The 22540-nt window shown below is 42.1% G+C and overlaps 1 protein-coding gene across 1 annotated transcript in view; it reads left to right on the forward strand.

Annotated features, from left to right (window-relative positions):
* The window catches only part of adamts3 (ADAM metallopeptidase with thrombospondin type 1 motif, 3), a gene marked incomplete at its 3' end in the record, with an annotated part of 357741 nt that overhangs the window by 196643 nt on the left and 138558 nt on the right, over nt 1–22540 (forward strand). Inside the window, exons 7-8 of the mRNA XM_084307667.1 lie at nt 1175–1331; nt 19517–19622. Of these exons, the coding sequence (XP_084163793.1) occupies nt 1175–1331; nt 19517–19622 (263 nt within the window). The remainder of the gene's footprint in view (nt 1–1174; nt 1332–19516; nt 19623–22540) is intronic.

Here is a 22540-nt window from a genome sequence, read left to right on the forward strand (position 1 = left end):
TATCTACAGTAAATCTGCGGCAACACTCTCATAAACAATCTTTTAAGTCACTCCACTTTGTAAAGGTGGGGAAAGGTTGCCATGTTTTGAAGACCCTTTTTGTTATTGAAGTAGCCATCTATATTTGATAGGTTGGACGCTGTTTCTTTTTCTTTTTGTCTTTATAATTTATTATTCTGTATTATTATTGTTTGTTATTCTCCTGTGAAAGTTATGTTTTTTGTTACTGTGGTTATTGTGTTGTCCTGTTTCATGTAATTAATAATAAAAAAAATTTGATCAAAAAAAAAAGGATTTTACGTAGATATATAGGGGAAACAGGTTATCCACTATAATGTCATTATACATCTTTATTTTGGGGGGGAGGGGGCAGTGGTGGAAAGTAACTAAGTATTTTTACTAGGGCTGTCAGTTTATCGCGTTAATTAGATTAATTAATTACACAAAAAATTATCGCGTTATGCGTTATCGAGCTACTTGTACTTTATGTGAGTATTTTCATTTGAGGGAACTTTATACTTTTACTCCACTACATTTCAAAGGAAATATTGTACTTTTTACTCCACTAGATAGATATTGAAGAAAAAGATTTTGCATAGAAAAAACATGGTTAAAATGTAAGAAGATTACATACTTTCACAGAGGACATAATCAGAGCAGCGTAACTGGATGACACACCTTTAATTAAGATAACTTTTAGAGGTCAATGGATCGAGGCTTGAATGCTCCCAAGCACTGGAATACACAAACGCCATGTAGAATGCATACTTTCACTTTAGATATGTAAGTAAATTCAATAACAAATACTTGTTTGAATGGAGGACTTTTACCGGAGTACTTATTTATCAAATCGTAAAGCCCGGAATCACAAGGTAATGCCCCCATGGGCTGTACCCCCCATGTCTTCTTTAAACAAGTGAAGAAGAAACATCACAATAAATCAAGAACAAAAATCCACCATAAAATTCAAATATGCAACTTTGTCTGGGTATTTCTACTTTTACTTAATTAGAATTTGAATGGAGGACTTTTACCTTTACCAGAATACTTATTTAACTGGGTATTTTTACTTTGACTTAAGTAAAGGAACTGTGTACTTCTTCCACCACTGGGAGGGGGTTGCATTGGGGTTGTTTGCTGCTCACACGGTCCTCTCCTCTCTCGTCCCCGTCAGTCCATCAGCCTCATCGAGAGAGGGAACCCATCGCGCAGCCTGGAGAACGTGTGCCGCTGGGCGTTCGTACAGCAGAAGGCCGACCCCGAACACTCGGAGCACCACGACCACGCCATCTTCCTCACCCGCCAAGGGTTCGGCCCCACCGGGATGCAGGGTAAGTGTTATAACAAACAGGTGTCGTGGTTTTTGCTTTGTTTCATCTTCCTGTGAGGGACAGCTGTCAATCACTGGCCTCTGTGGTTAATTGCCTCATGGTAGGGCAGGTGTGTGGGCTTGATTGTACCTGATTCAGTGCAGCTGTGCCTAATGGTAGAGTCTATAGGGAGGTGTAGTGGTTACGTCATTGCCGTTTTTTGTGTTCCACCCTCTGTCCAACCCAATGCATTTCCCCATTGCCCATTTCTAAATCGTCTCGTTTAAAACAAATAAAGCATTAACATTGGCATGGTGTACCTTTCTGTGCGTATTCATCCACAATCTATAGCTCAACATGAACATATTCACAATTAATCATTAAAAAAAATCGCCGAATTTTATTTCAACCAAAAATGCTTAAACAATAATGTTAGTGATAGAAGGGAACTCATTTTGTGCAAAAGTGGAACGTTTTTCAAATTCCATGCGGCAGAATTGTTACAATAGCCGATAATCCATTTTCCCAATGATAAATCCCTATACTGGTGGAACAACCAGTGACGTCAGACTACACCTCCCTATTTAAGTTTGAATCTTGCAGGGTTAGCTGCTCATTTCCTTTTGTGTTGGCTATTCTATCCAGCATGCAAACTGAACACAATAATGACACGCATAGTTAAATGGCTCTCAGAAAACTGTCTCCACCTCAACACAAAGAAAACAGTCTGCATGTTCTTTGAAAAAATATCATCCGTAACTAACACCTGAGCCAGATGTGTTTGACGCAAAGGAGAGGCTTGAAGTAGTCAAAGACTTTAAATATCTCGGCATAACCTTGGACTCAAACCTTACCTTCAAAAAGCAGGTAAAGAAAGTCACACGGGCCGTACAATTTTACATAGCCAACTTCAAATACATCCGTGACTGCCTCAACATGGAAACAGCCAAACTCCACTTCAATGCAGTAATTATGTCCCATCTTACATATTGTATAACCAGCTGGTCTCAGACCTGTAGAACCACCTTGACACCAATTAATTCAGTTAATAAACAGGCTTTGAAGGTAGTGTTAGATAAGAAACCCATTCGTCACCACCACTGTACCATCCTTAAAAAAACATGCCCTGCTAAGCTGGGAAAACATACTGAAACTCATTAGATGCCAGCCTGATATTTAAAATTCAACACGGTTCTGGCCCCACCACCTCTCTCACAGTTCACAGAAAGCAGCAGGTTCACTAGAACAGTAATGGAGGGAAACTTCATCATCCCAGGGAGGAAAAGCTCATTCAGTAAATCAGACTTCTCGATTAGAGCTGCTGAGTTCTGGAACACCATCCCATCACACATCCGCAGTATTGATACACTCAGGTCCTTCACACACAAACTCAAAACATGGCTGATAGAAAAGGTCTGTGACCATTAGTGAGTCACGTCGCAGTCCAGCTGCCCAACCCCTGTATGCTTGCCCACTAGCCTGACTTTGTGTGTGCCTGCCTATGCAGTGCTTGTTCGTGCATGGGCTTTGATTTGTCCTTGTGCACAATGTTTTTAATGTCATTAGGCCACTACTACACAAACTCCCTTAGTGGAGGTTTATTGTTATTTAGGTTCTTTGTATGAACTGTTATTATGAGGTGGCTTATTTCAGTTTTTCTATAATACCTCTTTATTTAGTGTTTTTTGGACTTTTACTTTTTTAATTGTTTAACTTTAATTTTGAGGCTTCCACCTGTAAAGGTTGTTTTTTGTTGTTTACTTTTCCCCTTCTCCTTAGTGTCTGCTTAGAAGTTTAGTGGTTATTTGTATACAAATAACTTAAAGAGTCCCTATTGTCTGCTTGTGACCCAAACACCTGCAGCCCTCACACAGGTCTTCCACATGGCAGGTCGACAACAACAACAACCAGTGCTTACTGGTGGTGCTGCTCTCTAAGGGTAGGAGCACAATATTGATACAGATCCTTACAGAAAACATGAAACACCACAAATATTGTTGTGGTTAATTTGAACTAATGTAAGAGATGGGCTCAATTCACATAAATGGAGGCCTACAGTAGCATGAGTCTCTGAAGTCATTTTGATTGCAATGAGCCTTTAAGAAGTCATACCAGGGTGTGCCAGGAGTTGGGTGTTGGGAGACACACACATGGCACTCTTAGCAACAGGATTATGATTGGAGCATTGTCTAACCAGTAGGTTGGTATTATTTATATTTATAAGCATAAAAAAGAGCTTTAGCTACTGTAAGTTGAGATTCAGTCAGTCCGGGCTGTCTCAGGAGTATTTGTTAAGCACAAATAAACCTTCTTGCAACATATTCTGTTTGACCGAAGTGTTTTCTTCAAAATAACTTCAAGAGTGGGCCCTCATGCATCAACGTGGACGTAGAACTTGACCTACTTCCACACGTAAGCACGGAATGTAGAACTAGCGTACGCACAGGGAAGTCGGCATTCATCACACGTGCGTACGCAGGCTCTATGCCCTGCCGTGTTGATGAATACCACTTTGTTCTACCGTCAATGCTCGTGCATGATTATCCATATATGGTCATGAAAATGAGGAAACACCCCCCATGGGATGTGAAATAATGGACCGACCCGAGCGGGACTCCGAGAAACTCCATGGAGAATTCACTGCTGTCGAACCAAGAAGACACTATCGCGTATTATGATTTATGGGATAAATAAAAGGCGGACTTGTAAACGGTGATGTCAGATATCAACGGCTCCCTAAGACCATTGCTGCAATTCTGCCTGGACAGCTCAAAATACTAATAAAGACCGTTCGTTGACCACTGTTTGGCGTTGGTTGTGTGTCATTATAACCGTGCTGTAATATGAATGCCTTTATTAGTTGTGTTCGATTGGCTATATGATTTTTAGAGGCATCTATTTTGTTGTCGGCTAATAAAGACCGCGCTGGAATATGACTGCCTTTTCCCGTGTTGTTTGATTAATACCCACGGATTAAAGTTCTCCTCAATTCTATTCCAAATCGCGATGGATCTCCCGTCAATTTTCGACCTGCTGCATATGATTTCTAGAGGCATACTACAATCTATTTTGATGTCAGTATTGGGTAGCCTATATAAACAATATAATACGAGAGCATATACAAGAACAATTAATCTCACTGCATGTATGATAGCCTGCCTTTCAATACATGAACTTGAATCCCATCATATACATAGTCTGTCCACTATAGTGTCATTGCAATGCGTTTTCTATTCTTTCTTATACAGTAAAAAGGGGGAAGAACACTATATTCATATGACTTGTATTCTGCTTACAGCTTCGAAGTTCCACTTGTTTCGTTTAACGTAAAGCCTTTTAAATATAATCAAAACGTTCCCATGTTTCTGCGGTCTGCGCAGAATAATAACGAGTTGAGCTTTATGATTTATGATGAATTGAAAATGGGGGACCCTGATGTAAACAAGACGAAAGTTGGTCTGCATCCCCAATTAACAATTGTATGTACTGAGCTGTACTGTACTGTACCCATTCTGCAATCTGTTAATAAACTTTTCAATCAATCAATCAATCAAGCTACGCGGAGCGCAGTCAGTCAGTAGCCTACACCCCGTATATTCCGATAACGCTATATAAACCATGCTGCATTCATTCTGAGAGAAAGATCTATTATTCCAAATGCTATTTATAGGGTTTTGACCATAATTACACTACTGTTGCTATTCTACAATGAACTATAATGAACTACGGTTCGTACAGAACATGCCGGTGTTATTATGCACAGAAGCTCATTCCCTTGTTGTAATAATATATTCTACCACTGGGAGCTAGGTACGCCAGGTCTGACCTGTGCGTAGATGTACGCACGAAGTCAAGTTCAAGTTGAAGTTGATGAATCCCACTCTTTGCTTAGAAATGATCGTACGCACAGGGTAAGCACAGATCTGTGCGTAGAACACGTTGATGCATGAGGGCCTAAGTCAGATATGTTGATTCTGATTGAGTTTGAATATTTTTGTTATAGCAGTATCTTGCAAGGTGGTTGTCTACACCTGGTATACTGCCTTGTACAAGACAAGGTGGTTGTCTACACCTGGTATACTGCCTTGTACAAGTCAAGGTGGTTTTCAGTATACTGTATACTGTAACTACACTCATTCCAAAACCGCTGACAACATCAAGGTTTTTACATGATTCAACTGATTAAATCTTCAGCCATGTAGCCCCATTCATTGACTTTCAGTTTAAACTTCCTGATGCTAGAGGGGGTTTCGAACCAGCTGCATCAGAGTGGCATTACTACAAACCATGGGGAGACGTATAGATAGATGGTGTCGGATCTGCATTGCGAGACCACGTTTGACCTGGATTCACATCCCGGATCTCCCGCATGAGGAGGCTGAGAACATGGGTATTGTGGTCAGCCACAGGACATGGTGATGTGCACAGCACTGGGTCACGTGAGCGCTTCACATGGCTGCTCAGGGCATGGCAGAAATCTGGCCCAGTCAGCTTTGATCCCACTGGGAGCTGGAGAGAACTGCCTGCATTGTTAACGGCCCATTCTGTGATCCAACAATTTTTTTTTTTATAAATAAATAGAATAAATTGCAAATGAAGATACTTTTTTATTTTCTAGTTGATTGACTGAGCTCTTTATACTGTATGACTAACATTAGAAGAGGTAGATATGAGATTGTAATAACATTTCTAAGATGATCAAGCATATTAGGATGTATAAATAATTAAATATATAATACAGTAGGTCACTTATTAAAACACATTAGGATGTATAAATATATAATACAGGAGTAGATGACTTATTAAAGCATATTAGGATGTATACATATATAATACAGTAGGTCACTTATTAAAACACATTAGGATTAGGGATGTCCGATATTATCGGCCGACCGATATTATCGGCCGATATCGGCAGTAAAATGTGATATCGGAAAATATCGGTATCGGTTTAAAAAAAGAAAAAAACAATAACAATATTTGTTATATATATATCCAGTGAAATTATTACTTACCTGAAATTATTCAGTTTTTTGGGGTGGGAAACCCTGCATATATCGGTATCGGTTGATATCGGTATCGGAAATTAAGAGTTGGACAATATCGGAATATCGGTATCGGTTAAAAAGCCAATATCGAGCATCCCTAATTAGGATGTATACATACAGTATAGTAGGTCACTTATTAAAACACATTAGGATGTGTATATATATAAACAGTAGGTCACTTATTAAAACACAGGATGTATAAATATATAATACAGTTGGTCACTTATTAAAGCACATTAGGGTGCATACATATATAATACAGTAGGTCACTTATTAAAACACATTCGGATGTGTATATATATAAACAGTAGGTCACTTATTAAAACACAGGATGTATAAATATATAATACAGTAGGTCACTTATTAAAGCACATTAGGGTGCATACATATATAATACAGTAGGTCACTTATTAAAACACATTCGGATGTGTGTATATATATATAATACAGTAGGTCACTTATTAAAACACATAGGATGTATAAATATATATAATACAGTAGGTCACTTATTAAAGCACATTAGGGTGCATAAATATATAATACAGTAGATCACTTATTAAAACACATTAGAATGTGTATATATTAAGGCTGTCAAAGGTAACACGATAACGCACAATTCTTTTTTTGGCTTTCTGACTCAAAGTGAGAGAGAGAGAGAGAGAGAGAGAGAGAGAGAGAGAGAGAGAGAGAGAACTGACTGTATACTATATTTTATGTGTTACATTAAAAAAAGTACCATAGAGATCATTATGTACGTTTATTGCCAGGACCATCAGATTATTTGTGCAATGGCCAGTCAGTTTTCATTGTAATGTATTTTGTCAGCTTATGGCTATGGGAGGATTCTTCCAACTAGTGCAGAGTCGACCTCAATGATACTCAAAATGGCTTTTTCCTCAGGGAACAAGTTGTTTGTTAGACAGTGGAGTCCGGCTCCTAGAGCAAGACACTGAGAGGCTACCTTATGGTATGTATATACAATAAATACACTGATTCAGCTGACAGGGAAGCTGCCCAGAGTCCACTAACTCCACAAACCATGATGCTCACACACTTAACCTGGCTCAAGAACATGACCTTAGCTCAAGAACATGACCTTAGCTCAAGAACATGACCTGGCTCAAAAACATGACCTGGCTCAAAAACACGACCTGGCTCAAAAACATGACCTGGCTCAAAAACATGACCTGGCTCAAACACATGACCTGGCTCAAAAACACGACCTGGCTCAAAAACACAACCTGGCTCAAAAACATGACCTGGGCCCCGTTCCATGTACGTGGTTCAACTAAGTCGATCAACATGTCCATTATCCAGCTTCAGTTAACCCGATGTTCGAAGCCGGGATTTTCCTGTTTCACAAACCTGGATTCAGTCTCGTTAACTCAAGCCAGACTTGAGAGTCAGGCTAGATGCGCGCTCCCGTTTTAGGTGGAAAGCCAGCACGTATCGATGGCAGAGACCCTGATTCTCAACGGCATTGATTGATTAATTGATTTAAGACTTTATTGACAGATTGCAATAGGCTCAATCGCCTCGCCGACAAGTTAAATGCGTTATCTATAGGCTAATTCTAAGTCCATCATTACCTCAATCAATCAGATTATATTTCTTTAAACTTGCCTGCTGGATTGAATAATCAAATGAGATCTTGCTAGCGAAAATAACTAGTTAACTGTTATACAGAATTACGAGACGGCTTTCTTGCCCATTGATTGATGTATAGTCAATCTTTTACTTATCTACTCTGTGGTGTAACGGGTTGTTCTTTTGACTTCCACACGGACGACCCGGGTTCAAGACCGGGGTCCTTCTTTTTGCAATATAGGAATAATTCAATTTGGTGCACGTTGAGAGCTATATAAAGAATGACATCCTCAATGCATGTAGATTTATAATATTTTAACTTAAAACCAGGCTACTTTGGCGTATAATCATTAATATTATATTCAAAAAAATCATATTGGAAACTCCGGGATTAGAACCCGGGTCGCAAGATTGGGAGTCTTGAGCACTACCGCTGGGCCACTGTGCCAGATGGGATAAATTCATTGTTTATACATTAATGAACGAGAGACCCGTGTTTAGAATATTCCTTATTTTGAATGACGTTTTATTTCTTTATCCTCATTCATTCATGTGACGTCAACGGCTCATTCAATTTCTCAAATCCGTCAAACAGCGCATCTCATCAGACATCTTAATCCCAGTTACAATTAAAATAACCACATTTTTGTGTACATCGCACGAGCGAGCGCCACCGTCGCCACGGTATATATAACGTGCATTATTTAGGACAAAGTGAATTTAATATCAGCATTTTGGGTCTATTTTACATTTCAAAAGCCCCCTCTGGAAGAATGGAGCACAAAAACGTAATTCAGAATGGTATAATGCAGATCGTAGACTGTGGGAATAGTTTCAGGAAACGAGCTGTCACTTCTTTGCGGGGGCGTGGCTCTGCGTGATCGGGCTAACTTGAACTTGAACTCTGCTTTCGAGCAGGCTCAAACTTTTGGATATGTTGTCATGGTGATTTGGGAAATCCACGTACATGAAATCGGAAAGTCAGGCTAACACAGTTATCCAGCTAAAGTTATCCGGCTAACTCGGTTATCCCGGTACATGGAACGGGGCCCTGGCTCAAAAACACGACCTGGCTCAAAAACATGACCTGGCTCAAAAACACGACCTGGCTCAAAAACATGACCTGGCTCAAAAACACAACCTGGCTCAAAAACATGACCTGGCTCAAAAACATGAGCTGGCTCAAAAACATGACCTGGCTCAAAAACACGACCTGGCTCAAAAACATGACCTGGCTCAAAAACACAACCTGGCTCAAAAACATGACCTGGCTCAAAAACATGACCTGGCTCAAAAACACGACCTGGCTCAAAAACATGACCTGGCTCAAAAACACAACCTGGCTCAAAAACATGACCTGGCTCAAAAACATGACCTGGCTCAAAAACATGACCTGGCTCAAAAACATGACCTGGCTCAAAAACATGACCTGTCTTAAAAACATGACCTGGCTCAAAAACATGACCTGGCTCAAAAACATGACCTGGCTCAAAAACACGACCTGGCTCAAAAACACGACCTGGCTCAAAAACATGACCTGGCTCAAAAACATGAGCTGGCTCAAAAACATGACCTGGCTCAAAAACACGACCTGGCTCAAAAACATGACCTGGCTCAAAAACATGACCTGGCTCAAAAACATGACCTGGCTCAAAAACATGACCTGGCTCAAAAACACGACCTGGCTCAAAAACATGACCTGGCTCAAAAACACAACCTGGCTCAAAAACATGACCTGGCTCAAAAACATGACCTGGCTCAAAAACATGACCTGGCTCAAAAACATGACCTGGCTCAAAAACATGACCTGTCTTAAAAACATGACCTGGCTCAAAAACATGACCTGGCTCAAAAACATGACCTGGCTCAAAAACACGACCTGGCTCAAAAACATGACCTGGCTCAAAAACACGACCTGGCTCAAAAACACAACCTGGCTCAAAAACATGACCTGGCTCAAAAACACGACCTGATACAGGCAGAAAGCAAAAGGTGGAAAACTGTCCCTTTAATTTATTCAATAGATCCTATTCTCAGTCCAGGCAGTAAAGTTTGGCCTCGACTCTGACACATCCTAATCAAGCCCCATCTGTGTTGCAGACAGGATGATAGAATAATGACTGCTGTAGTACATCACAGCAACAATATGTAGACAGGGCAATAACCCCCCCCCACACACACACACACACACACACACACCACACACACACACACACACACACACACACACACACACACACACACACACACACACACACACACACACACACACACACACACACACACACACACACGTAAATTATCCCTCTCACTTGTCTGAGCAGCAGTCAACAAACAAAGCCAATTCTCTCGCGGACCCAAGAGAAAGGTGTCGCCATTGAAATCATATCACAGACGTGATTGGCTTCTTGGCCTCCTATAGGATTTCATTTATCAAAGGCAGAAGACTGACCTCCGTGCGGTGCCATCAGAGGGGTGGGGGTGGCCGGGCATGATCTCACAATCACTATTCCGCAGGCTCCTTCGCTCATTGTTACATTTCCATCAGCCGCGAGGTGGTACAGAGGAGAAGATGACATTAAGCACTTCCTGTCGCTCTGTGGGATGGTTTGAAATTACCTCATATTTATTTTTTTACAAACTTTGAAAGAAATTATAGAGCATGACCAATACCCCACTTCCATCAGGGGACGGAGACGGTCAGATTGATATAAATGTGAAAGCTTTGTGTTGAAGATGCGAAGGCAGGGCCCAGTTCTCTAATGAAATGCACCCAGACGTGCTCGAGTGACCACATGCTCAATCGACCACAATCGGATTTGTGAGCTTTGCGAGCATTAAAGGGGAACGCCACCCAAATTAAGAATTCCAGTATGTTATTTCCACGTAAAGTTAAATCGATAGGATAAGATATTATATTTATTGATCTTCTTGGGGAAATTCAAGTGGCATAGCAGCACTGGGGGAGGGGACGTACAGGTATAGGCAAGAAGGGAAGACAATGAATGTAGGTAATGTAACAACATTTTAATTACAGGACAATATAAAAATGAGGGCTGTCAAAGTTAGTGCGTTAATAACGCGTAACCTTCAATCAAGCTATCGGTCACACCCAGGGATCAGGTGAAAAGACAAGCAGTTTGTCTCTGAAGATGGGCGTCGGTGAGGTCATGCAGGTTTGTCTTTTTTGTTTTCTTACCCTCCTTTATGATATGAAAAGGAAAACCTTCAAAGTTTTCTGTGTGAGAAAGAAAAAAATATCCAGGTGCTGGCGACTCAGACAGACGCTCACATTTATTACACTGTAAGTTTATCCACACCTCTCTCGCCAGAGCCTGATGCGTGACCAGCAATAGCAATCCCCTGTCCTGTCCAACACCAACCCGTACATCAGACCAAAACAAGCAAGTTCAAGTTCAAGTTCTTTAATAGTTGTCATACAGAAGTACAGAATACTTTCATACAAAATGCTTCTTACTGTTACGCTCCAGAGACTGTGCTAGACAAGATAGTATCAAATAACATAATAACATAATATAGCATGAATTTAGAAGAAGAAAATGAGGTCACAGTGTTCGGTATAGACATATGTACAATGTTCTGAGTTACCATATAATATACAATACACAATACTATGCAGTGTACTAATGTACAGTACTATCTAGTGCAAAGCAGAAATGGGATGAGGTACAATTTTAGGTACAATTTACAGTAAGGTGTACGAGTTGTAGTGCAATCCTTCGTCCATAAATATAAAGTGTGGGGAGTGGGTGCTACAGTGTGTTTGTTTAAAGTGGGTGTGTGCTATAAAGTGTGTGGAGTGGGTGCTACAGTGTGTTTGTTTAAAGTGAGTGTGTGCGTGTGGATGTGTGTGCTATGTGTGTTTGGTGGTTGTTGTTGTGTAGTGTTCATTCATTGTTCGTTTAGCAGCCTGATGGCCTGGGGATAGAAGCTACTTCTGAGTCTTTCTGTGCTCGCCTTGAGACTCCTGTATCGCTTGCCTGACGGCAGCAGTTCAAAGAGGCAGTTGTTCGGGTGGCTCGAGTCCTTAATAATTCTCTTAGCCTTCCCCTTGCAACGCTTGTAGTAAATGTTCTGGAGGGTGGGGAGCCCCCCTCCAATTGTGCGTTCGGCTGAACGTGTCACTCTTTGTAGTCTGCTTTGGTCTTTTGCAGTGCTATTCCCAAACCAGGAGGTGATGTTGCCGGTCAAGATGCTCTCTATTGTACATGAGTAGAAGTTCTTAAGGATCTTCTGGCTGACTTGGAACTTCCTTAGGCGCCTGAGGAAGTAGAGGCGTTGTCGTGCCTTCTTCACCACACTGTTAATGTGTGTGGTCCATGTCAAGTCCTCGGATATGTAGGCTCCGAGGTACTTGAAGCTGTTGACTCTCTCAACCGGTGCCCCGTCGATGCTGAGGGGGCTGTAGTCCTTGACCCCCGACCTCCTGAAGTCCACAATCATCTCCTTTGTTTTGCTGACGTTCAGGGAGAGGCTGTTTTCCTGGCACCATCCCGCCAGGACCTTGACCTCTTCCAGGTAGGCCCTCTCGTCGTTGGCAGAGATCAGGCCCACCACCACTGTGTCGTCAGCAAATTTGACGATTGTATTGCTACTCCGCTGAGCCACACAGTCGTGTGTGTACAGGGAGTAGAGGAGGGGACTCAGAACACAGCCCTGGGGGGCCCCTATGTTGAGGGTGATGGATGAGGAGGTGCAGTTGCCTGCTCTCACCACCTGGGGTCTGCCAGTCAGGAAGTCCAAGACCCACTGGCAGAGGTCATAGCCCAAGCCCAGGTCCCTGAGCTTGGCTATGAGTATGGAGGGGACTATGGTATTGAATGCCGAGCTGTAGTCGATGAATAGCATTCTCACATAGTTCCCCTGCCTCTTGTCCAGGTGTGATGCTGCTGTGTGCAGCACATGGGATATGGCGTCCTCCGTGGACCTGTTGGGGCGGTATGCAAATTGCAGGGGGTCCATGTTGATGGGGAGGGAGGAGCAGATGTAGCCCTTTACTAGCTTCTCGAAGCACTTCATGGCTATGGAGGTGAGAGCTACAGGGCGGTAGTCGTTGAGGCAAGCAGGCTTGGATTTTTTGGGTACATGTAAACAAAGTGCGATACCAAGCAGGGCTTTTGTCTGGAGGTCAGCGGGTTGACGGCATTACAGATTTGACCTTCTTCAGAATAGCCAAATAGTGGATGCAATATCAAGTTTGATTTTATTTGTCATGTATAAAGTACATGTACGTTACAGTGAAATGCTTAGTTCTGTATGAGCCCCTGATAATGTGCTTCATACAGTAAAAAAATTGTATACAATAATACAACCTAAGTACAATGAAGTATAAATGCAGACAATGAGTCTAAAGTGAGTGTGTTTAAAGTGAGTGTGTGTGTGTGTGTGTGTGTGTGTGTGTGTGTGTGTGTGTGTGTGTGTGTGTGTGTGTGTGTGTGTGTGTGTGTGTGTGTGTGTGTGTGTGTGTGTGTGTGTGTGTGTGTGTGTGTGTGTGTGTGTGTGTGTGTGTGTGCAGTGAGTGTAGATTGATAAGGGAACTGCACATCTCTCATCCCTTATTCCTTATTGCACCTCACCACCACAACAGTGGCACCACAAGCTAAGCTATACCTCACCATTTTTGTACCAGATGTACATACTGTATATAGAGGTATACTGAACAATTGTTGTTTACACTTGTGTTTACTTGACTTCTTGACTTTCTATTTTTTACTTATTATACTTATTATCTTATTATTATCTAGCACACTCTCAGGAGCTAAACAGAAAGAAACATTTCATGCAAAGTATTCTGTATTTCTGTATGACAAATAATAAATAAACTTGAACTAGATGGATGGGTTGATGTTAGAGTCATTGAGCATCCTGATGGCCTGGGGATTGAAGCTCCTTCTGAGTCTCTCTGTACTGACCACGAGACTCAGTCGCACATGGTGAAGGGAAAGCTCTGCACCATAACCATGTCATCCATTGAACGCAAGGCTGTATTTCTGTAGCTGTGTTGTTCTTCCAGGGAACTGTATTTTGCCTTCAGCAAGCCTCAAAGAAACACTTTCATCTCCTAAGCAACAGCATTGGCCTGGCTTTAATTTAGGGGAAAACACTGAAATGCAACAACTGTGGAACACCGTATGCAACAGAGATTTGTATGAATTCCAAAAGCACCAACATTTGAAGTACGGAATACCGAGCAGATGGTTGCCACACGATCATTTTGATCAGACATTTCTTTCAGCAGGTAATTCCTGGATGATTTACAGTTCCGGGTTAGCGAAAATGTCCCAAACAAACATAAAACTCAACAACATACTGGCCACTGGATCATCATTTTGTGTGTTTTCTGGCTAAACTGACAGTATATCATCCTGACTGCACAGCTCGCAAGTGGAAACAGCTGCGACTCTACTGTTTTCCTCTTCTGCTGCTATGAACGGCCAAGTATATTGTATGTAGTACATACTGCACTCCACGTACTGAACAGTAAGCTCCAATAGTATGTAGTATGATGTACTGAACAGTATGTAGTATGATGTACATGCTTTAAGTATCCGTCACTCCAATAAATCTTTGAGAATGTAGTGGTCAGCCAGGCACAGAGAATCTTACAGGACCCTTCTCATATTCTATATCCTGAATACAAAGTTATTCCCTCAGGGCAGGGTTCGAATTATAACCTGAGAGCTATGGGGGCCCCCTGCTATTAGACTATTGTGTGATGACATTATTCAGTCTCATTCTTAACCATCAATATTTGTTCATTTTCTTACTCACCTCTGATATATAATGCCATATTTACTTATTTGCATTTTGCATCTGATAAAATACAACAATTTAATTTGAAAAATGTGACCAAATTTATGAACTTGAATTAACATTTATTTGTCTCTGCACTTATAAATCAAAAACTAACAAAATAATCGAATGGAAAATAAATATTTGTATGGCACAACAGCAGCATTTATCAGGATTCAGTAAGTAACATTATCATCTGATAATAAAATGAACATAAAATAAATACTTGTATAAATCGAAATAAATAATGTTTTTTTTCATCTCTGTGGCAATGTGCTCTATGATCTGTGCACAAGAATGATCGGATCGGTGAGCTGGCCCGACTGTCGCACCGTTCAACTCATTAAGTGTCATAAGGGGGTTCAATTTGGTATACGGCAACCTTTCTTTAGCGACAGTATATGCTGCCCTGAATGAACTGGCTGTCTCCTTGAGCAAAGCAGATGTGATTTTGCTAACTTTTTTTGGAAGCACTTCCTTCTGGTTTTGACTTTCTATTTCTATAGCTTGCTTATGAGCAATGCTATCACTGTGCAAGTATATTTTCTTCCTCAACTTCTTGCTCTGAGAGCTAGTCACAGTCCCATTCATCCACTGCTCTGCCAAATGGGCTCCAAATGATTTATTTAACAATGTCTTGGCGTTTTTACATGGAAGGCAGCCAATGCATCCCTCCTTGGCAAATAACCAGCTATATTTATTTTTCCAAAAGTTCCACTGACTCGGACCCCAGCATTGTGGTGGATGAATAGCAGCACAGTCCAGGGCCCTCATTTATCAACAATTCTTAGAAAGTGTTCTATCTTTGTTCTTAAGCACATAATTTAGAATGTGTGTACGCACAAAAAAAAGGGATATATCACACGTGCGTACACAGGTCGTACGCACACCTGTCTTGATAAATATCACTTTGATCCTACGCTGCAGCTCGTGCACGGTTTCACGTATTTGCATATAGCACCGCCCGTAATTAACCATATACGGTAATGGAACACCCCCATGAAATGTGGAAAAGTGGACTAAGCCGAGGAAAGCGTGTTATGGAGAAATACGCAGGCTGACAGACATGTACACGTACGGTGATGTCGGATATGATATCTATTAACTTAAAGACCATATTAACTAATAAAGACCGTGTTGGAATATGACTGCCTTTTTCCGTTTTGTTCAATTAATACCCAGGGATTAAAGTTCTCCTCAATTTTATTCCAAATCACGACGGATTTTCCGTCAATTTTCTACCTGCTGCATATGATTTGTAGACAATCTATTTTGATGTCGGTATTGGGTAGCCTATATAAACAATAATACGAGAGCATATAAGAACAATGAATCTCACTGCCATGTATGATGTAGCCTGCCTATATGTGATCAATACAAACTTGCACTTGAATTCCATCATGTCTGTGTGCGGGAGCTCAGAAGGCTGTTGTCACAATGTAAATAAGAACGTGCACTGAAAAGTTACAGTAGTTGGTTGATTATTTGTATGACAGTCAGTAAACCCTTGCAAAAAGTATCAGTTTTATTTAATTAATTGAAAACATGCAGCATGCCTTTCCTCCCGGCAGCAACGACAGTGGAATCCCTTTCTATTCACATAACTGCATTTGTGATGGAGCTTTGACAGCTACATGGGTGGTACAGTAACAGCTATTGCTCGATCTATTTACAATATCACGATGGACCGTGCCATGTAGCCTATGTATAGCCTGCCTATGTGATCAATAAAAACACGAACTTGAATCCCATCATCATATTTATATGTTGTGTGTCTGTCCACTATGTTTATTACTTTGTTATTTCCCCCCCCTATCTATGTAAAGCGACCTTGCATGGGTCTCTTGAAAGGCGCTATATAAAATGAAGCTATTATTATTATTGTTGTTATTATTATTATTATCACGTCTGTGCGCGGAGCTCACAAAAAAAAAATACTGTCTTTTACTTTCAGTCTCAGTGAAGTTTCAACGGAGCGAGGTAATCTATTCTAATCAACAAATTGAAGTAGAAAGCATTTCGCTGTGGCCAATCTTATTTGGAAACATGACACAAAATAATAGTATGTCGCTTTTTATTTGAAACATAATCGCGTTAGGGCGGTCAGGTGGCGTAACGATGATTGCGTTCGTCACCAACCCCGGAGCGGCTGGATTTGCCTGTTCGAATCCAGCTCACAGCTCCGGGGTTGTCACCAGCTTGGCTGGCCGTTCACACTAATACAATTGGCAGTATTAGAGGGTGGGAGAAGCTGGCGGGGTGGGTCCGGGTTGTTGTAAACAGCGACTCCTACAGTTCGGTCGGGGCGCCTGCTAAGCACGGATAGGATCTAAGTGGGATAGTGTGATCCTTCCACACGCTACGCCCTCTCAGTGAGAATCCGCGCTGCCAGGTGAAAAGAAGCGGTTGATTGGCTGGACGTGTGTCGGAGGAAGCACGTGGTAGCCTCCACTCTCCCAGACCAACTGTGGGGGGTAAGTGTGCAGCGACCAGGAAGGGGATTGGGAATTGGCCAGTGCATGTGAGCGGATCGGAGCGTGAGCGGCGCGGGGCGCGGAGCGGCCGGTTTTGACGTGAGCGAGGAGTGGGTTTTAAAATGAGTCGGCGCGACGTCCGGAGCGAGAGTTCTCCTCCGCTCCAATCCACTCCAGGTCGCTCACAGTGGTTTAACACTGTTGATGTAATATACATGCAGTACAATGCCAAAGCAACAGATGGCGATGTACAAACATGAAGGCCATTTTCAACCAATGAGAAGGGTGAACCTGTGATATCCTGTTCAGGCTTCACTCCTCCTCCTTCACTCACTCCTGTTAGAAAAAGTATCGACGCCATTGTTGTTGACGTTAGCTTACATGCTAACGTTAATGGCAGCGACCATAGCATTGTGGCTCGGCTAGCCTATCATCGCTTAATAGAGCTAGTGAATGGATAAACAACGTTATTTAACATTGCAGAATGGGTACAATTACAATGCGGCTCAATACAAACAATTGTTAAGGGGCCCAGGGGGTGTAGACTGTTGTAGTTTGAGCTAATTTACACCATGCTCCAAAAAAAAAAAAAAAAATGCCGAGCGATCTGGCGCGGGGAGCGGGGAGCGCTCGATTCAAGGTGAGCGGGGAGCGAGCGGAGAGCGACTTGGGGGCGGGGTCAACATGAACGATTAGCGGAGCGGACCAAGCTTTAAAGAGCGAAGAGCGAATTTCTCGGCCGCGCCGATCCGCTCACGTGGCCTGGAATTGGCATAACGACTAACATTGGGATGGGAGAAAAATCGGAGGAAAAAGGAGGGGGAAAAAGATCAATAAAAAACAATAAAAAAAAAACATAATCGCGTTTGGAGGTGGGTGTTCTGTGTCTGCCCCCGTGCCAAACAAGCAAGCCAACCTCTTGTTCGCGCGTGAGCATATACGCACAAAGTCAAGCACAAGTTCAATTTGATAAGTCCCACACTTTGCTTAGAAATGATCGTACGCACGGGTTACGCACATATCTGTGCATACGCAACGTTGATAAATCAGGGCCCAGTGGTGGAGACTCGGGTCTGGCAGTGGCAACCGGCGCGGTAACAATAACAGGTGCACTGCGCACAGGAGCAGCAGAGCTAACACTAGTACTAGCACTAGCAGTGTCAACTTCAGTGACAGTAGCGCTGCTAGCTACTGCACTAACAGCGTCAGTCTTTGGCCTTTTTATAAAACCAAAGCTGTCCAGCTTTGTAGAGCCTTGCGGCGGGTTGAGCCATTTTTTGGGCGGCATGTGGCGTACTGTTTAGTGTTTGTTTTCAGTTGCAGGACACGGACCGGTAGCTTTCTGTTTACAGCAGCTGCTTGCTGCTTCTTCTTCACTAGGTTGGAGTAGCGTTAAACTTATGGGCGACGCTCATGGGCGACGCATAGCGGCTTGGAGGTGAAATGCAGCCTATTCCACAACATTAATTACTCTGTTATTTTAAAAACTGAAAAGAAAAATATGATCTATTAACAATTTATTTAGGTAACATAAATAATACTAATTCGTACATAAAAATATATATATATATTATATAATTTTGAGAGACCCCCACAGGGGGTCTTGACTATGGGGGCTCAGACTCTAGCTATGGGGGCTGAGCCCCCATTGGCCCCCTCATAATTCGAACACTGCCTCAGGGAGACGGTTCAGAGCAAGTAGATACAAGAGCAACCGCTACAAGCTCTCCTTCCTTCCTACATCCAACGCTCTCCTAAATAAATCGTCTAGAACACGGTAACACTTGAGGTTTTGTTCTATTTCTTTGAGGTGCCACTTAACAGTGGGTTGTCACCTCTTTCTTGTCCAAATATTGTTGCAATATATCCAATCCAATCTCTCTCCTCTCCCTTCCCTCGTCTCTCTCTCTCCCTCCCCTCTCTATCTCCCCTCCCTCATCTCTCCCTCTCTCCCTCCTCTCCCTCCTCTCTCCCTCCCTCCTCTCTCCCTCCCTCCCCTCCCCCCTCTCCCTCTCTCCCTCATCTCTCTCTCCCTCCGCTCCTCTCTCCCTCCCCCCTCTCCCTCATCTCTCTCTCTCTCTCTCTCTCCCTCCCTCCCCTCTCTCCCTCCCCTCCCTCTCTCCTCTCTCCCTCCTCTCCTCTCTCTTCTTTCTCCCTCCCTCCTCTCCTCTCCCTCCCTCTATCCCTCCCTCTCTTCCTCTCCCCTCTCTCCCTCCTCTCCTCTCTCCTCTTTCTCCCTCCCTCCTCTCCTCTCCCTCCCTCTCTTCCTCTCTCCTCCCCCCAGGCTATGCTCCAGTGACAGGTATGTGCCACCCGGTGAGGAGCTGCACGCTGAACCATGAGGACGGCTTCTCCTCCGCCTTCGTCGTCGCACACGAGACGGGACACGTGTAGGTTTCTTGTGTGTGTGTGTGTGTGTGTGTGTGTGTGTGTGTGTGTGTGTGTGTGTGTGTGTGTGTGTGTGTGTGTGTGTGTGTGTGTGTGTGTGTGTGTGTGTGTGTGTGTGTGTGTGTGTGTGTGTGTGTGTGTGTGTGTGTGTGTGTGTGTGTGTGTGTGTGTGTGTGTTAGGGTTGGGGGCGATATGGAAGAAATCAATATCACGATAATTAGTGATGTCCCGATATACCACTTTTTTTCAGACCAAGTACTTATATTTGAGTATGACGGTTCTAACAATGGACCTCATTCACTAACATTCTCGTAAGTTTCCTCATACATAACCTCGTAAGAAGTTCTAAGAGTAAGAGGAAACCTATGATAGTCCTCCTCCAGATTCCTGAACGCCGGCCCTCATTCATCAATGTGACGTAGAAAATGTTCTATTTCCATACTTAAGCACAGAATTTAGAGTCTGTGCACACACAAAAAAAACTGGATTTATCACACGTGCGTACACAGGTTCTACGCACACCTGTCATGATAAATATCACCTTGGTCCTACGTTTGAGCTCGTGCACTGTTTTAAGTATTTGCATACCAGAACCGCCCCGATTAACCATATACGGTAATGGACACCCCCATGAAATGTGGAAGAATGGACTAAACCGAGGGAAGCGTGTTATGAGACAGGCTGACAGACGTGTACACGTACGGTGATGTCGGATATGATATCTATTAACCATTGCTGCCTGGGCAGCGCAAACACTAATAAAGACCGTGCTGGAATATGGCCGCTAATGTGTTAAGGTCTTTACTCTTGGCTACATTTGAAAGAAAAATTCTACATTAATTAATACGGACTGTATTGATCTATTTATGGCGTGAAATTATTGTCGGTCCGGTACCGGACCGCTCAGGCTTAAGGGGTTAAACTGAAAGCGCGTTCTCGTACACCTGAATTTGCATACAGAAACCAGCTCCTTATAAGGGCATGAAGGACCATGTGCAAACTGATTCAACAGCTCCTTATACCGGAAGGGAAAGGCTCAGCACACCTTGTTGTGCTGACCCCCATATTCAACAGGTAGCGTGGAAGCGATTTGCGACTGATCAGAATTAGATTAGATTAAATTCAAATGTATTGTCATTATATAGCACAAGTACAATACAACGTATGTAACGTACGTTAGTGCATCGTTGCTATTAAACTATAGATTTACAATATATTATTAAATATATAGCCTACATGAATGGAATGCGGTGTGCTGAGAGCAGAATGTAGATGTGTTCATTCTATTCCACTATATACTGTATATCCGCACGATTGAGTTTAGTTCTTATTTATTTATTCACTGTCATTTGCAGTGTTCGTGTAGTGCTTATATTTATTTTCAGACATCACGATGCCTCGGCATGACTAATGTAAAACGTAATTTTGAATGATACAAATATTGTCGTATTTATTATTATTATAATTATTTAAATCCGAGGATGTCTGTAGAATCGACGTGAACTAAATCACCAATGAGATGTATCCTAAATGAAGCCCTTAAGAACACGACGCACACTGAGCTTGTAAATCCTGTTCTTAGCTACAAGCAAATCCCAGAGAAGGAACTCAGTACGAATACATGAGCACAGTATCCTTGCAGAGCCTGTACTGTTACATGTGTGTGTGAACATGGGGATCTGTTCTCATCATATCTTCAAAAGTCATGGCCGGATTCCCATGATTTCAAATTGAGAAAATATATCTAAAAACATAATGACTGGATTGCCATAAAATTTGCTGTGCACATTCATGACCCCAGGAGGAAGAAAGCTATTTGTCTAGCATAGGGGTGTTAAAACAAAATCACCAAGGGGGCCGGAATAAAAAATAGATGATTTTTATGGGCTGGACATTTACATTTAGTAATTTAGCTGACGCTTTTATCCAAAGCGACTTACACGTTCTGTACGACAAGTCATCAGGAAGGGCACAACTCTATCAGCTGAGTAACAATGTTACAGTAGTAAGGCTACTCTCCTTTATGAATGCGCTGGTGTTTCTTTAGTTACTGAAGCTCTTCTCACACTGGTCACAGTTATAGGGCTTCTCTCCTGTATGAATGCGCTGATGTCTCTTTAAGTCTCCAGAGGTAATGAAGCTCTTCTCACACTGGTCACAGTTGTAAGGCTTGGACACATAATACTGTTTTCCTGAGGTCACTAGTTTAATTAGTTTATCTATTCATTTTGGGCATACCAGCTCAATATGTTGTTGTAAATGCACTTCTGTTCATTCTTTGGTGCCTCAATGAATACAAGGAAGGCTATTATGTTTAAAAGATGGGTAAGGAGGCATCATTTATGGATATTAGCTTATTATAGATTACATTTCATATTGGAGAATGAAGTACAATACACACACTCTCTCTCTCAATCTCTCACCTCGGCTATCTCATGCAAAACCAATTATTTCCATGTTTTTTTTTTATTTCAGAGTAGATATGTGAAATTAATTAAGATAATGATGACTTTGCAAACTAATCACACATATTGGGTTTCAATTCATTATTCACCCACAAGAGTTTGTAAGATTAGCAATTAAACTGGTCCTCTGTATCTCTGTCACAGCTTTCACTTATCTTGCGCAAAACCAATAATTTCCTTGGTTTCAATTTCAGAGGTAGGTATAATGAATTAGCAACAATTCCCTTGATAAAGTAAAATTGGACACAACCAAATAATACCACGGCTTGAGTCGACTGAAAACGGACGACTGACAAGCTGTTCAAAGTAAAAAAAAATATAAAATAAATAAAGCTGAAGGCTAAACACTGGGTCGTCCTCCAATGGCCCAAGAAAGCAGGGTTAGGCTGTTGACTAAAGGGCTGTCCACACGAGCGCTGGGTTTAATGTAACCGTAATTGTATGTGCGCAGTTG

This window comes from Notolepis coatsorum (assembly GCF_963971535.1).
Source record: "Notolepis coatsorum genome assembly, chromosome: 2".
Classification (NCBI taxonomy): domain Eukaryota; kingdom Metazoa; phylum Chordata; class Actinopteri; order Aulopiformes; family Paralepididae; genus Notolepis; species Notolepis coatsorum.